The sequence below is a fragment of the Nyctereutes procyonoides genome, unplaced genomic scaffold (genome assembly GCF_905146905.1).
Source record: "Nyctereutes procyonoides isolate TBG_1078 unplaced genomic scaffold, NYPRO_anot_genome, whole genome shotgun sequence".
Lineage (NCBI taxonomy): Eukaryota > Metazoa > Chordata > Mammalia > Carnivora > Canidae > Nyctereutes > Nyctereutes procyonoides.
The window spans coordinates 50,100,105-50,115,883 of record NW_026575133.1 but is presented as its reverse complement, the minus strand read 5'-3'; the positions used below and the strand labels follow the sequence as shown (position 1 = coordinate 50,115,883).

General features: G+C 46.3%; 1 protein-coding gene across 1 annotated transcript; it reads right to left on the bottom strand.

Annotated features, from left to right (window-relative positions):
* Positions 1-10,161: 10,161 nt before the first annotated feature.
* POLR3D (RNA polymerase III subunit D) lies at positions 10,162-15,546 on the bottom strand. Its single transcript, XM_055299858.1, has 9 exons — positions 15,430-15,546; positions 15,047-15,216; positions 14,059-14,102; positions 12,964-13,115; positions 12,681-12,805; positions 12,325-12,493; positions 11,707-11,972; positions 11,118-11,270; positions 10,162-10,954 (listed from the first exon to the last, which is right to left on the bottom strand). Exons 2-9 carry the CDS (start codon positions 15,209-15,211, stop codon positions 10,832-10,834), a joined length of 1,197 nt encoding a protein of 398 aa, XP_055155833.1. The 5' UTR covers positions 15,212-15,216; positions 15,430-15,546; the 3' UTR covers positions 10,162-10,831.
* Between the last annotated feature and the right edge of the window lie 233 nt (positions 15,547-15,779).

Genomic DNA, 15,779 nt, shown 5'->3' with positions numbered 1-15,779 from the left:
CATCAGGTGTTCAGATCTGACAAGAGCCCAAGAGATACTAAGAGCTGTTTTTCAAAAGAGGTGTACCTCTTAGCCACAGGAGAGAGGCAACTCCTGGTGGAGGCAGCCTCCCTGGAAAGTGATCAATCGGGAAATTGATCAATCAGAGAGACTTTTAACTTAAAGGGGTCATAAGGTTGTGGAGTCCCCAAAATGCTAGCACTTCTCTGATGCAGAATTCCCAATTGATCTAATCCCTTTGGACATTTATGAGCATTCACAGTGCGTTCATGGAAAACACAAATGCCAATTACACATGCAGTAGTGAAAGCCACTGGAACAGTACATTGACTTGGCCCAAAGCCCTGCCCACAAGGTCAATGAGATCCTTTCTTCTCTCCAGAAAAGTGAGGGACATTCTTCCCTTGGGAGGAAGTGAGACTTGCAAAGTACTTTCTTGCAATTGCTCAGAAATGTGGAATAATTCTTTAGCACATACAACCTACATTAGTAATAGCCATTTTTTCCTTCTTTCAACAAACATTCATTTGGTGCCTGTTATGCGCAAGGAACTATTTCAAGTTCTGGGGATACAGTAATGAACAAAACAGTTTCTACTGTCACATAGCTTATGTTCTAGGGGGGAGTATCAGGCCAAAAAAAAAAAAAAAAAAAGGAAATAAAAACATGTCCGAGGGTGGTAGATGCTATGAAAAAAAGGAATCAGGAAAAGGGGCACTGGGAATGTCAGGGGTGGGGCCTCGCTAATGTCTGTAGTGAGGTCAGGTTACTTAGTGTCAGCAACCTGAAGGACTGAGGATATGGAAGGTGAAGAGATCCAGGGAGGTGGGTTCTAGGCAGGGGCGAAATAACACCAAGACCCTAAAGCTGGAGTCTGCCAGCTTTGTTTCAAAAGTAGTAAGGCCTGTGCAGCTGGAGTTGATTGAGATACAGAGGAAACACGAGGATCCATGAGGTCTTGGCAGGTTGAACAGACTTGGCTTTAACTCAGAATGAGGTAGAAATGTAGCATGATATGGCACATTTTACCAGGATCTCTCTGGCTGTGTGTTGAGAACAGACTGGTGGTGGGGTGGGGTAGGGTGGGGGTGCAGTGCAGAGGCAAGCAGATTGTTCAAGAGGCAGTCATAAAAATCCCACAAAAGAGGATGCTAGTTTGGTCAAGAGTGATAATGCTGCAAGTGTGGTGAGAAGTGATAACATTCCAGATAAATTCTTTTTAAGAAAGATTTTGAAAAACAGAAGCATAACACCATTATCATAGCTTAAAAAAACTAACAATATTTAATATTATCACATATCTAGTCAATATATAGGTATACAAGATTACCTCATGAGTTTTTTTTTTTTTTTTTAAACACATTTGTTAGAAATGTCAAAGATAGGGGCATCTGGGTGGCTCAGTTAAGTGTCTGCCTTCAGCTCAGGTCATGATCCCAGGGTCCTGGGATCCTGCCTTTAGCTCAGGTCCTCCCTGCTCAGCGGGAGCCTGCTTTTCTTCCTCCCTCTGCCCTTTCCCCTCTGCTTCTGCTCTTCCTCTTGTGCTCTCTCAAAAATACATAAATAAAATCTTAAAAAAAAATCAAAGATAAAGCTGGGTATTAAAGCAGTGAAAACAGATTTTATTCGGTAACTACTGACAGTAGGAAAAAGCTGAGCTCCATTCTGATTTGTGAAGAGACCACAGGGCATTTTAAAGGGAGAATGGAGGCAGGGGGGTAGAGCAGGGCCTCACGCTGAAAATTACAAAGAGTTGGTCACTGTAAATGTGATTAGGGCAGCAGTGTCAGCTAGCTGGCAGTTAGGGAAGTTAGGATTCTATCCTCCCAGAGACAGGGAGACCAAAGACTTCTCCTTTCTGATTAGACTTCAAAGAAATGGCTTTCAGGTCCTTGAGACAGATATTTGGGAGTTATAGAGGATATACATAACTCTCAAAGGGACCAGGAAGGATTTACAATTGCAAGCCCTTTTTAGTGAGTACTTGAAGAAAATGAGGTGGAGCCGATGTCAGGTGTTTGCTACGACAAATAGCATTTTTTTTTTTTTTTTTTTGGACAGCTCTGAGTTTTTCCGAACAGGAACTCAGAAAGGACTGGGTTGTCCTGGGGGTGAAGCCTTAAGCTGCTAGAAGCCATGCTGAAGTTTGGTCAAGACTTTTACTTAGGGCAGGAAGTCTCCGTTTTGAGAAGTTATTGCAGTTCTCAGAATCTCTATCAGATCAGATCCATACATCACATAACTGATTGACATTCCATTTAAAATTTTTTAAATTTATTTTTTTTTTAAATTTTGTTATTTATTTATGATAGTCACACACACAGAGAGAGAGAGAGAGAGGCAGAGACACAGGCAGGGGGAGAAGCAGGCTCCATGCACCGGGAGCCCGACGTGGGACTCGATCCCGGGTCTCCAGGATTGCGCCCTGGGCCAAAGGCAGGCGCTAAACTGCTGCGCCACCCAGGGATCCCCCATTTAAAATTTTTTAACCTCTAGGGTCCTCCTTCATTCTTCCCTTTTATCCCTTACAACTTGTTTGTTGAAGAAACAGAGTAATTTGTCCTGTAGACACAATCAAGTCTTTGCTGGCTGGACTCTAATGGCCTATTTTAACAAGTTTCTTGCTCCTTATATTTCCCCAAAATTGGTGCTTAGGGTTGAGCAGCCTAGTTGACATACAAAAAGAGATGGGAGGGTAGGCAGTTGGATGTAAGACTGGGAGACAGGAGAGATCCAACTGTCGACAATAAATTGAAAGTCATAAACAGAGAGAGTTTAAAGCCGATCCCAGATGTGATTGCTGAGGGAATGAGAGGACAGGAGAAACCCTCTAAAGGTTTGGAGGTATGGAGATGGGGCAGTACTGGGAAGGATGAGGAGCATGTCCAATGTGAGGGTAGTGACCCCGAACCAAGAAAAGAAGGTACTTAAGGAAGGAAGGAGTGCTCAACTGTGTCACATGTGGTAATGGATTCCGGATTCCATCAAGTCAGGATTGCAAATTTACTATTGTTCAGTAAAGACGTCACTGGTGACCTTGAGCTGTTTGGAATGAGTTCAAGAGGGAATGAATGAGAGCAACTGGAGACAAGTAAAGACAACTCTCAAGAAATTTTACTGCAAAGGGAAGCAGAGAAAAAGATTAAGTAGAGGCCAACTCGGCCTTGAAGGAAAATTTGTTGTTTTCAAGATGGATCATAAGAGCCTATATATATCCTGTGAAACTGATCTAATAGAGCAGAAAATTGGAGTGCTGTGTTAGGGGCGTTGCTGGAGCAACATCCTTGGAATAGGGAAGAGGGGATGGAATCTAGTGCCCCAGGGAAGGGTCTGGTCTCAGGGAGGGGCAAGACAGTCCATCCATAGTAACAGGAGGCTGTGCCCCTGGACACAGATGCAAATAGACCTGTGGATGCTGTAGAGAGAACATGTGTTCTAAGTGCTTCTACTTTCTTAGTGCAGTAAGAAGCAGGGTCGTCAGCTAAGAGAGAGAAGGGAAGAGGTGTTGCATGTTTGAGGACGCAGGAATAGGGGTTAGCTGTACTCTCTCAGGAGTGAGGAAAAGTAAATAGACAAGGGAAATGTAGACTATTGGTCTTAAAATGAGACCATCAGCTTTGGCTGTTTCTCCAGCCAAGTTTAAGCTCTCAGGGGAAATGCAGTATAGGCAGAGATTTAGATTTACCTAAAAGTGGGATTTTGTCCAATTAATAAGACAGGAGAGAAAGGGCAAGGGCACAAAGACTGTATGCAAGGAAGTAGTTATAAAGACCACATGTGATATCTACACACGCAATTGAGGGTTTGCTTACGTAAGTGACGTGCCTTGGAAGCTCTTCCCTGGCACAACTAGGACTAGCAGCCATTCAGTTATAATTTTTTTTTTTAAGTGGACTCCACATCCAGCATGGAGCCCAGCATGGAGCTTGAATTTATGACATGAGATCAAGACCTGAGCTGAGATTAAGAATTGGATGCTTAACCAACTGAGTCACCCAAGGTTTCCCTGTTCAGTTATTATTACAGTAAGTTAAATAGATATGACTGAGGTTGCTCATCATTCCACAGTATCTTGTTTCCTTCTTCCGTGATCATGAACCTTGAATCTTAGAAAGGTATATGTTTATTCAAGACGAAGACCACATTACTTGGTCTCCTTTAAGCCCAGAGGTGACTATGTCTCTACTTTTTGGACAAAGATATATAATCATCAATATTATGAGACTGCTCCCAGGAACCTCCCTAAAAGGAGATATGATACATATACATACCTGTCATTTTGCAAGGATGGGGGGGGGGCATGAACTTTTCTTTTATCTGGTTGCCTGGGGTGGGGATGCAATGACTAGAGCTCTGCTCTTCTGCTTAGAACATGAGGATGAGATCCAGGCCCAGGCACCATAGGGAGATAGGCTGAAGGAACCATAGGCCCTTAGGGCTTTGTGGCACTGAGCTACCATACCAGCTCAGACTGTGCATCTTTAAAGTTTTACAAGAGAAAAATAAAATTCTATCTGTTTAAACAATTGCTTTTTTTTGGGGGGGGGGAGCACCATTTCTCATACCTGAATCTAATTTTAACTGATACTTTGGGGCAACATTTTTAATGAAAGAAACATGGCTATTTCAAATATTTTAACTTGACACTTAGAAATGGGATATTTACCCACTGGTCTTTTGGTGTAGGGACAAGTCCTTTTCTTTGAGTAGGGTTCCACTAATTAGCATTCCATGGAAACTACACATGCCCATAATACACGGCTAAGATCACATTTCGTTTTCTTCAAAAGCAGAATGCAATGGCAAAGCCTTAGGGAATTTGTGAAGCCAGGTGAATGCAGAAGTACCCTGGATGTTTATAATTACCCTCATTTTACGTCTTCCTTGCCAACACTTTAATTCAAAAGTATTTTTTATTGACTCCCCTTTCCTCTTTCATGTTTACTTTGGTTTAGGAGAACTTTGTTTTAGCACTTACATTTCATCAGTTTATATAAGATTAAATTACATATTTATCTTATTTTCATCAAAAATATTTTCTCTTAGCCCTCATATTTTATTAGTTTATGGAATGTTTGAGTTATGTAATTACAGCAGTGAACATAACTGGCAGAAATGAGCTGGGGAAAACACAACTGACTTTTGGGAAGCACATAATCAACTGTGGGAACAGCACGTTCTTCGTGGGAAGAACCCTCTCTGATGTTTGACGGAGGGATGAGAGGGAACATCAGTTTTCTATCCTGTTGAGTAGGGGTCAGATCTGCTCCTCACCATCTTTTTTTATATAATTTAAAACAGAATTTTGATTATACATTTAACTTTATAAATGCATGAGCAACTCTTACACATGGTTGATGGGCATGTGAACAGGTATGAGCATTCTGGAAGGCAGTATCTATCAAAGCCCTTAAAAACATCATAGAACTAGTGTGCCTAGGTGGCTCAGTTGGTTAAGCATCTGCCTTTGGCTCAGGTCATGATCTCAGGGTCCTGGTATCGAGCCCAGCATCTGACCCCCTGCTTAACTGGGAGCCTGCCTCTCCTTCTGGCTCTGCCCCTGCTTGTATTCTTTCTCTGTCTCAAATAAGTAAACAAATAAAACCTAAAAAAAAAAAATTTAGTCATAAAACTGACTCAGCAAAGCCATTTTTAATAAAGAATCCTAAGAAAATAATTGAGACATTTCCAAAAGATTTTCTATGATTATCTTGCCCTGGGGAGAGGTTTAAGAGCCACACGGAGTATGGCTAGTGTTACATACTATGTTTTCATTTGGAATAAACTGTTTTTTTGTTTTGTTTTGTTTTTGGAATAAACTGTTTTGAAGGAATGAATCAGAACTTTAGCTTTGGATTGACAGCATAACATGATCACTGAAAGCTTTTATTAAAGCTTTTGGAACCTTAAACTGACTGTGGTGAGTAGTGCCACCTGTTACCTAGGATTAGGAAGGGAATACATTTCCCCAAATCTCTTGTGCCAGAGTTCTGGATGGGAGTTCGGTTCCATGAACTGAGATGTGAAAAGTGGAAGTGCAGTCACCTTCCTCCCACTTCAGCAGTTTCCTACTGCTGAAGCTGTGAGGTTGGACTCTTCTCTTTCCCTCACACCTCACCTCTAGTCTATCAGCAGACCAAGCTGGCTCTACCTTTGAAATTTAGAATCCAAGCACTTTCTGGCACCTCTGCTGTTCCCACTCTGGTCCACACCACATCTGTTGCTGGATGACTGTAGCAGCCTTCAAGTCAGTGTCTCTGCTTCTACCTTTGCCTTGACACGGCAGCTAAGGCAAGCCTTTAAAACCCAGGTAACACTTGTGACAGCCAACCATTTTACTTAGAATCCAGCCCAGCTCCTCTTAGTGTCCTAAGCCCTGGCTGACCTGGACCACCCACCGCACACCTCCTCTGCTACTCTTTTCTCTCCTGTTTATGGCTCCAACCTCCAACCTGTTTCCTTTGCCTCTGCCCTTCCTGATTCTAGCTGTCCTCACCCTCTATGGATCCTGCCAGTTCACTTCCTTATCTTACTGTGACATGATGACCTAACTAGACTCCCCCTGCCTTCAAAACAAACTCATAAGCACCTGTTACCTTCTAAATACCATGCAACTTACTTAGGCTTATTGTCTGTCCCCCTCACTAAGATGAAAGTTCCGTCATGACAGAGATCTTTGGTCACTGATGTATCCTAAGTTAAAATGTGCCTCGCACCAAGGAGGCACTGTATGTGGGGTTTTTTCCTCAGGTGTCCTAGGGTCCAGTCTTTAGCTCTGGGGTTCCCCAGAGGCAGTTGAAACTGGGGATTTCATTATCACTGGGCTGCAGCTATGCAGTGTTCTGTAACTCAACAGCTCCATAGCCGGATCCTCTACCCACCCAACTATGGGAGAGGTTGTAGCTCCTCTGGTGGGAGTTCTCTAGTGTCCCAATTCCGGGAGGCTCCACCTATTACTTAGTCCTCCAGCTTTCCCAAGAGTCTATAAACACTTACTTTCCTGTATTAAACTTTTCTGCTTAGAATAATTGGAATGGTTTTAATTTTTCCACAGAACACTGAAAAATACACAAGATACGGTTGTCAGACCAATGATGATCGAGACTGCATTTTTTTTCTGACTGGGTCTTAGATATAAATGAGCCAAACAGAAGAAAGCCTAGCCCCTGCCTCAGTTCTTGGGGAGTTGGACCAGTGACTGCTCCAATACAAGGGAACAAAAGAAATGCTTCAGAGAAGCTAAGTCAGAAGTTGGCCACACAAGGAGTTACTAGAGTTGGCATTCTCACTCCATTTTTTTCGAGGATGCCCCTGAGACCCAACCACTCTCCCGTCTCTACCCTCTATTGGTGGAACTTTGACAGCTGAATCATATCTGAGGAGCTCTTAATATGTCTGTCACTAGCTACAGTGATCTGAAGAGGGGAAATGCCCCTACTGTGAATGTCCTGCACTAGGATGGGGGTGGGAGCAAAGGAGGAACAGGCAGTGGATGTCATTTTTTTATATCATGCATAAGACCTAAGAAATAAGCATCTTTTCCTTTAAAGAGCCAAGTGGTAGGGATCCCTGGGTGGCGCAGCGGTTTGGCGCCTGCCTTTGGCCCAGGGCGCGATCCTGGAGACCCGGGATCGAGTCCCACGTCGGGCTCCCGGTGCATGGAGCCTGCTTCTCCCTCTGCCTGTGTCTCTGCCTCTCTCTCTCTCTCTGTGACTATCATAAATAATAAATAAAAATTAAAAAAAAAAAATAAAGAGCCAAGTGGTAAGTGATCAATTCAACTGGACCGTGGGGTTAGGTCTAGGATAAAAGACCTTGTCTTTAAGTACAAGATGCTTATTAACAAAGAACAGTATGTATTTTTAAGATAAAGCACATGATAAGACAATATTATATCTAGCTCTGTCAAAGAGACACAGAGGCAAGTCTCTTTGGGCTTCTGAGGGATATTCCTCCCTGAAAGCACAATGAGGAGAAAGTTCCTTGACTGCTATCTACTTTGCTTCCTGCTATGGCTCTGGACACTCATTTGAAAAAATGAAGCTGAGCTGTAGCAGCCACTCTGCAACACTGAGGCTAGCAGAACAAACAGATCTAAGAAAATCTTGATGATGTTTTGGCCACCCAAAACACCCAACTCTGGAGCCATTTATCTCTAGACTCCTCATTACAGGCGATAACTGAGCATCCTTATTGCTTATGCCACTGTCAGCCCAGCTTCCCGTTACACTTATGCTGATCATACTCTGTGAGAAGCACTTTTCTGTCTGGCACCAAATAAATGCTTTATTTTCACTCTAACTTAAAAACCACTCCATTAAAAGGCCACTATTACATAATTTTTATAGAAAATAAATAAAACTGAGCTTAGGGAGGGTAAGTAATTTTCCCCAAGGTTTACCAGTGGGGTTGGATTCAAACCCAACCCTGACTCTAAATCCCACACTGTGCCACTTTCCTCACACAGTTAAAAAATTAACTCGTCTATAGTTCTCCCTTTTAGAATCGCAAAAAAAATGCCTACACACACATGCAGGTAGTAATAAATTTGCATGCATTTGCACTCACACATAGCAATTTTGACTTTAGGCTTTTTACTTCCATTATTCGCATTTATTTGTTGGTAGAAATGTATGCTTCAGAGGCTTGGTCAAGAAAGCAGACTTGTTTCATCTTTTTTCCACACTTTCACTGACGACATCCAATCTGTGAATCAGGGATACACAGACAGGTCACAGGGACTCTGATGCAGGGTCATAATAGTTAATCCCCAAGATACTTGAGATGGATAATGTGAAAGTAGTACATGTTCTTCCCCAAGCTTTCTCGGGGGAGTCAAAGAGCTAAAGACTGCAAAAGACCAAAGAGCTAACAAGGCAGGGACTCTGAGTTGACCCAGAAAAGCAGAAGAGTGTTTTTGAACCAAAGAAACAGAAGAGAAACTGAGGATTGCAATAGAGGTGTACTGGCAGTGCTTTAGCTTCTGAAAGCAGCATGGGAGCCCAGAGAACAGAGCTCAGCCTTCGAGCAAACTTCTACATGGTCCCACAGAAGCCTTCTGTCCCTTGCAATAGACCAGAACAACACTACCAACAGAGCTCCCATGAGCTCTGAGCTACAGAAGGGACAATGTTCAATCTTCCTTCATAGCTGCTGGCTAGGTATGCAGTTTGAGGGGCTGGGCACAGGAATACCCCAGCTGTCATGAACAAAATCAGATTCACAGGACAGAAAAGTGAGACTAAAGGAAGGAATATTCATCCAAACCTCTGGGGCCACCTCAAAGTCAGGAGGAGGTACTCTTATGGAACCTGTGTGGTCCATCACTGTTCCAGAGGCGGTTGGCTAAGTTCACAGAAAAGGGAGCTGTGACACTGGCGTCGAACAACTACAGACACTGCTGCAGGCAGCCTTTCCTAAGCTCTAAGATGCCTCCTGCCACTGAACCAGGGAAAAAACCCAGGTTTTTTCATAGGCAAGGGATGAGGGAAGAGCAGCTGCTCCTCCAGGAACGACACATTGAAAGGATTAAGAGTGTGATGACCTGGTAAAAGGAACAAAGTAATAGACCCATGAACTAAAAGGCCACAGTGGCCAGCTGGGATTGGGATGCAGACCTGGTGATGGCAGGACAGGAAGGGGGGGGGGCTTTCAAATTCAAAACTTTTGAAATGGGAGGTCATCTCTCAAGGGTCGAATAAGTTGTTATGCAATAAGTCTTTAATTGCCATGTTACCAAGGTTGTTTTTTCAGCAGTATTTGAGTGTGGTCATAATTCTGAGTACTCACAGGATTCTTTTGGGAACTATTTAAATGGAAGCCAAAAGAGTACTGCTAGACATTGCATGGCTTGTGAGGAAGGGACAGGGGATGAGTTCTGGAGCCTTGTTTCACCAAAGGCAGGTGTAGGGTGCTGGGGGGCAGTCTCTGACTTCACCTCTGGTAGAACTATAGCTAGTACCTCACCAAGTAAATAGGCAGTACTTGGCTAAGAGTGCTCAGGAGAAGATGGGCAGGGAAGGGCCTGGACCTGTACCCTCAGAGCTTCAGGCCCAGGGGGATTGTAAGTGCCGTCAGGAGGCCAGGACAAAGCAGCTCTATTCATGTCTTCGAGAGATTCCTGGAATCTCTATTTTGTTTGAAAACAGACTCAGGCAAAGGGAAGGGAAACTAACATTTATTGAGTGCCCATTGTGTTTATCTGGCCTTGTGCAAGGAGTTTTCACCTACAACATTCCACTTAATCCTCACACCAACCCTGTGAGGTAGGTATTGTCCTCATTTTTGTCCCATGAGGAATATGAGGCTGAGAAAGGTTAGGTAGTTTGTCCAAGGTCACACAACTAGTAACTGATGGAGCTGGGATTGAGCACTGAGTCCCAGACTCAAAATTCCCAGCTCTCTCTCCAACACTGCTTCTTGGGAAAGAGGAGGGAGTAAAAGCAGCAGCAGTCCTTACGCTTCCTACCCTGAGAACAAGACAGTCAGCAAGACAGGAGGAGCCTGGACTTTTCCATAGACCCTCCCCTCTCTACCTGGGGAGGGTGCAGTCACTCGAAGAGATAAGACATAAATATAAAAATAAATAGAAGGGACAAGTCCCCCAGCAGCGAGGATGTGCAGTATCCATGCTGTGGGAAAGCCACGGTGCCATTCACAGCTGCCGTGGGAGGAAGCCATGTGGGCCCTGTGGGGAAAACTGGGACAATGGCTGCCAAAGGCTGGAGTGGGTGGGCTAAACAGGCCCCTTCTGGGTCGCACAGATTTGAGAACAAAACGTCTGGAGCAGGCAGCCGTGGGCACAGTCACCATCATCCTCCATCTGCTCATTTTACCGGTGTTTGTGATCCAAGAGGGACTCAAAATCAGGGGAACATACAAGTTTGTGCTTTATGTGTCCCAGGACTGTCATCTCACCGGTCCTACTGTCACCAAGGCCCACGGATACCAGCTCCTGCCAATCAACAGAAACAGCGATGAGAACCAAAACCATACAGGCCATTCCTCAGCCCTATGATTTAGGAGAATCCCAAGAATGCTTCTCCCCTAGTTAGCATGGACTCCTCAGCACTCCTTACCTCTTAAAGAGCCCCTACCATGACCCCACAGGCTCTCACCTGCAGGAAGGAGCAGGCGGTTCCCATCGTCACATCTAGAGTCACCTTGCCCAGGAGGAGCTGCACCTTTCCTGACTTGCGGATGAGCAGCTTGCCAACCTGACCCTCGGTCAAGTCAGCCAGGGTACAAGCATTCTCTGCCAGCCTGGCTTCCTGCGGAGAGAATCAGAAGATGGAAACAAGATAAGGAGCTTCTTCCTCCAGCCTGCATGAATGATACCGTTTCCAAAGGAAGGGGTCAGCAGCAAAGATTAGAATGAGCTCCCTAAGAGGGCCTTTCTTCACAGCTTCCTGCCATTGGCCAAACAACAAAACCCAAAGCAAACAAATGGACAAATAGACAAAATATTGATCACTGCTGACGCTGAGAATTCATGTTCTCTCATCTGTGTATACACAAAATATTTCATTGTAAAAAGTAAAAAAACGTAACGGGTTGAAGTACAAAGCCTCAAGCACCTTGTGGGTGGAATGAATGCGTATTATTCTGGCATTTCAGCTTGGGTGGCACCCCTTTGCTTCCACAACAGATGGCTGTTTCCTTTCCTGGCCCCCTCGGTGCTTCCACAGAACTCATCCATGCACATACCCGATCTTTCTCCTGCTTTATGACCACCATCTGCCCATCCTCAGTCTGCACCTCTGTCTTGATAGGCTTGATGTCCTGAGTAGGTGGCTGGCCAGGGAGCGTGTCTGGCAGTTGAAGGAATAGCAGCTCTTCCTCCTGGGTCAGGCTCAGCTCCCTGAGCAACTCTGCCACAGATATGTCTTTTGGGAGGCCCGGGGTCTTTCTGGTTGTTCTGGGAGGAGCCTTAATCTTGGCCTCCTCCTCCTCATCTCGGGGCTCCTCTTTCACTGCCCAAGGAAACATAAATGGAAGAGATATGAAGTAGCCATCTTGCAGTACCCATCCCTTCATTCCCATCTGCTTCATTGTCACTCAGCCATGAAGCAGGAGGGAAGCACTGGTATGAAGAAGGGTCCAGGAGTTGTGTGGCTTATCAAAAAGGAGTATCTGAGGCTAGGCCCACAGATCCATGTCAGCATGAACTTTCTGAGAATGAGAATTTAGTGTCTCTGTTCAGGTCATGTACTTCACAACTGGAATGCGGGAGGACCTGCTTATGAGTCTGGGAGATTCATTCCTAGAGAGGATTTCTGGGGGGCAGCCACAGGGAAGGAGAGGAGACGTTAATGGACAGAGTACCTTTCACAACAGGTACATCCACCTCCATGTCCTCTTCCTTGGGGCCAGCCAGCCAAGGCTTAACATCTGGCTCTTCATTCTCTTCCTTAAAGAGCCACCCTGAGTGAGCCAGCGGCAGCTGCACAGGCATGTTTCGAGTGTCATTCCTCAGCCCAGGGTCATCGATGAACTACCAGGGAAGAGTCAGGGGGTCACATGGTCTGGCTAGCATGCACACATACCTGGACTGCAGCCCACCTCAGCTTTTTCTAACTGAAGATTCCTGCTGCTCACAGGCTTCTAGGACATCAGAGAGCTCTTCTTCCCCCAAGCCTGGCTCCCCAGAAGCCCACTCTGCCCAGCCTACCGGTACCTACATCATCCTTCTCCAGCATGCGCAGGATCTGTTTTGTTTCTTCGTCTGTCTCCCTCTTCTCTTTTTTGATGTTGATGATATGAGAGGGCCCCATGTCTGATACATCCACTGTCTTATCCCAGTTCCCTGTGGGAAATAACTCAGTTCACTAGGGGCATGGAAGAGGCCAACAGCAAGGAAAAGCACACAAGGAGCAGGGAAATTTTACTGCCCTTGCCCTTCTCTTGGGCAGTCTGACTGAAATCTATGGATTCCTTCTTCCCGGAACCCCAGAAGCTTAGTACCCTTTTTCTTCATCATTTCAGCTGGCCCCTGCTCAAAGATGGAGTGGGACTGGATCACTTCTGGGCGGCCTCGGCCTCGTCCATGCCCGTCTCGCTGCCGGTCTCTATCCCTGTCACGCTTCTCTTTCTTGATGGCCACTTCTTCCTTGGGCCTGGAAAAGAGAATGGAGGAAGGGAAACTGCTCACTCACTCTGCCTCAGAGAACTGGTCTTACTCTGACACACACTCCACTCTACCTGAGCAGAGAATCAAAAGCCAGTGACTGTACCTGAAGAAACAGAACCCAATCCTAAGTCTAGCACCTTTTCTACTTCCTTGATGGGGCAGTTTCCTTTCAGTTCACTTTACTTATCTTCTTGCTTGAGAGTATATAACAGGACTACGACTCAAAAGTTGAATTACAGAGACTGCCCCTAAATGTGGACTTCTCAGTATTGCTTAAAAGCAAGACGACTGCGATACAAAAGAATATAAGTGAGAACGGAACACATTTTTGTCTAAACTAGTGTCTCTCAACTCCAGCCGTAAAGGATAATCATTCTCTTTCATCGCAAAAAAAGTTAAATCACCATTTTCAGAGATGGACTTCCAGGCATCAGTATGTTTTTTAAAGCTTGCAAGTTACAATCACTTGGAAGCCAGGGTCAAAAATCACTAGTGAAAAAAATACACAAATTTAGATTTCTGAGCCACATACGTAGTTATTTCCCAAAAGACCCAAATTCAGAGCAATAGGGGAAAGTTGTGTTATTTTTTTAAAAAGATTTTATTTATTTATTCATAAGAGACAGAGAGAGGCAGAAGGAGAAGCAGACTCCATGCAGGGAGCCGGATGTGGGACTCAATCCTGGGTCTCCAGAATCACACCCTGGGTGGAAGGCAGGTGCTAAACCGCTGAGCCACCGAGGCTTCCCTGTTTTATTATTTTAAAAGATTTTATTTATTCATGAGAGACACAGAGACATAGGCAGAGGGAGAAGCAGGCTCCTGAGGACTGGATCCCAGGATCACGCCCTGAGCTGAAGGCAGATGCTCAACCACTGAGCCACCCAGGTGCCCCAAGGGGAAAGTTTTTAGAAGGCTGAGCTACTTACTCTTCCTTGATTTTCCGACTGATGATATTTGGGGTGAAGGTTTTCTGAAAATAAAATATGAGTCACTGATTTGTTAAGTTTCCCAAAGTACAGAGAAAAATGAAAACTCTCAAAAGGGATCTTGTATGGACCAAGACCACCACTCTATATTCCCTACTGTTATAATGGTTTACAGAGATAGGCATGTGCTTAAAAGGGATGAAGATCCTGTCATGATAGCAGTGGACTTACACACTGAACAGGGCACCAAAACCCCATTTAAGCTAATGGCCTCAGCTTCTGCCCTCTGAAAGGAGAACCCTGAGCACTTCTACAATTTATTTATCTAATTTCACTTCTTGTTAAATCATTGAATATCACAGGAAAGAGCTCTAGCAGCAAGCCTCAAGTACAAAGTCCGCCTGCACCCACAAACCGATACAGCTAGACTGCCACCAGCATTTCCCAAGGCAAACAAGTCTTTGAAAACTGGCTGCTTTATGCTTCTGCTACATCACCACCACCAGCTGCCTCCCCTCCCCAATTTCGGGACGATCTTAACATCTACAGTGATAAACACGACAGAAAAGAACACTGAGCCTCCAAGGCCCTGCCTAGAATTCATTACACTCTAGATCACAGTTTGCCCACCATAATCCATGGCAGATACAGAACTCTCTAAAATTGAGGGCAAACTTTATGCCTGCTGGCTCTCAGGGGTTTCTTACAGGTATCCAAAACACATCTTTAAAAAGTAAATAAACATTGCCCAAGTTGCCTGGGAAGTAATTAGGATTCTCTGCCCTTCAGCCGTTTCTGAGAACCACGTCAAGGTCCTGCACCCGGTGTCTAGACTCCCTAGAATCTGTCAGCAGAAGTCTGGGGACGGGGTTTCCCTGGGCCCAGTACAGAGCCTGGCACACCGCGGGCCCTACGCGAACGTCAGGTGAACCCCAGGGTCCTGGGATTCGAGGCAGCAGGGTTTCTTCAGCAAGGCGCCGTCGGGTACCTTCTTGACTCCCCCGAGGGTGAGGTCCCTGGAGCGGATGGAGGGAAGGCGACCCGGAGTGAGTGGAGGCGCCGGCCGCCGCCCAACAAGCCCCCGGCCCCCAGAGAGGAGGGGGCGGGGGCCTCCCGGGGCGCTCGGCTCGCCCGCAGCGTTTCCTTGCGACATTTTGCCTGGGAGAAAAGGAGGAAAGGGGCAAAACAGAGTCACTCGAGGGGGCGGACACACGGACGCGGGGCGGAACCCCACCCACGTGGCCTCCCCTAGTCCGGGCGTCCCTCCCTCTCCACGTGGCAAGGCTCCCCGGACCACCCAGGTGGAGCGCCTGGCTCGCCCTCCGCCCAGGCTCCCGGCCAGGCACGAGGCAGAGGCGCACCCCAGCGTACCCGGGCGGCGGCTCCACACCACGCGCGTCCCGACTTCACCTCCGGCGCGGCCCGCAGACCGCCCCGGGTCTCTGCGCCGGGCGGAAGTCTGCGTGGCAGGGCCCGGGCGCCGCCATCTTGCCGCGGGCCGGAAGTGAGGTCAGGGGGCGGGGCCGGGCCACAGTATTTATCCGGCGGCGCCTCGCTCCCCTCCGCCTTCTCTTCCCGGTTCTTCCCGGAGTCGGGAAAAGCTGGGTTGAGAGGGCGAAAAAGGAAGAGGGGTCTGGACTGGGTTACGCTGTGGTGCCGCGCTTTGGGGGCTTGGCCCGGGCCGAGGGGGTAGCGGCGCTCAGCTCGGAGCCCGGGGGGCC

Bases quoted from the DNA above. Each gene is read 5' to 3' on its own strand.
- POLR3D (XM_055299858.1), bottom strand. From the start codon at position 15,211: ATGTCGCAAGGAAACGCTGCGGGCGAGCCGAGCGCCCCGGGAGGCCCC. The intron at 12,806-12,963 runs GTACTAAGCTTC...TATTTCCCACAG, and splicing joins TGAAATGATGAAGAAAAAGG to GGAACTGGGATAAGACAGTG. The intron at 11,973-12,324 runs GTACTCTGTCCA...TTCCTTGGGCAG, and splicing joins GGATGTACCTGTTGTGAAAG to TGAAAGAGGAGCCCCGAGAT.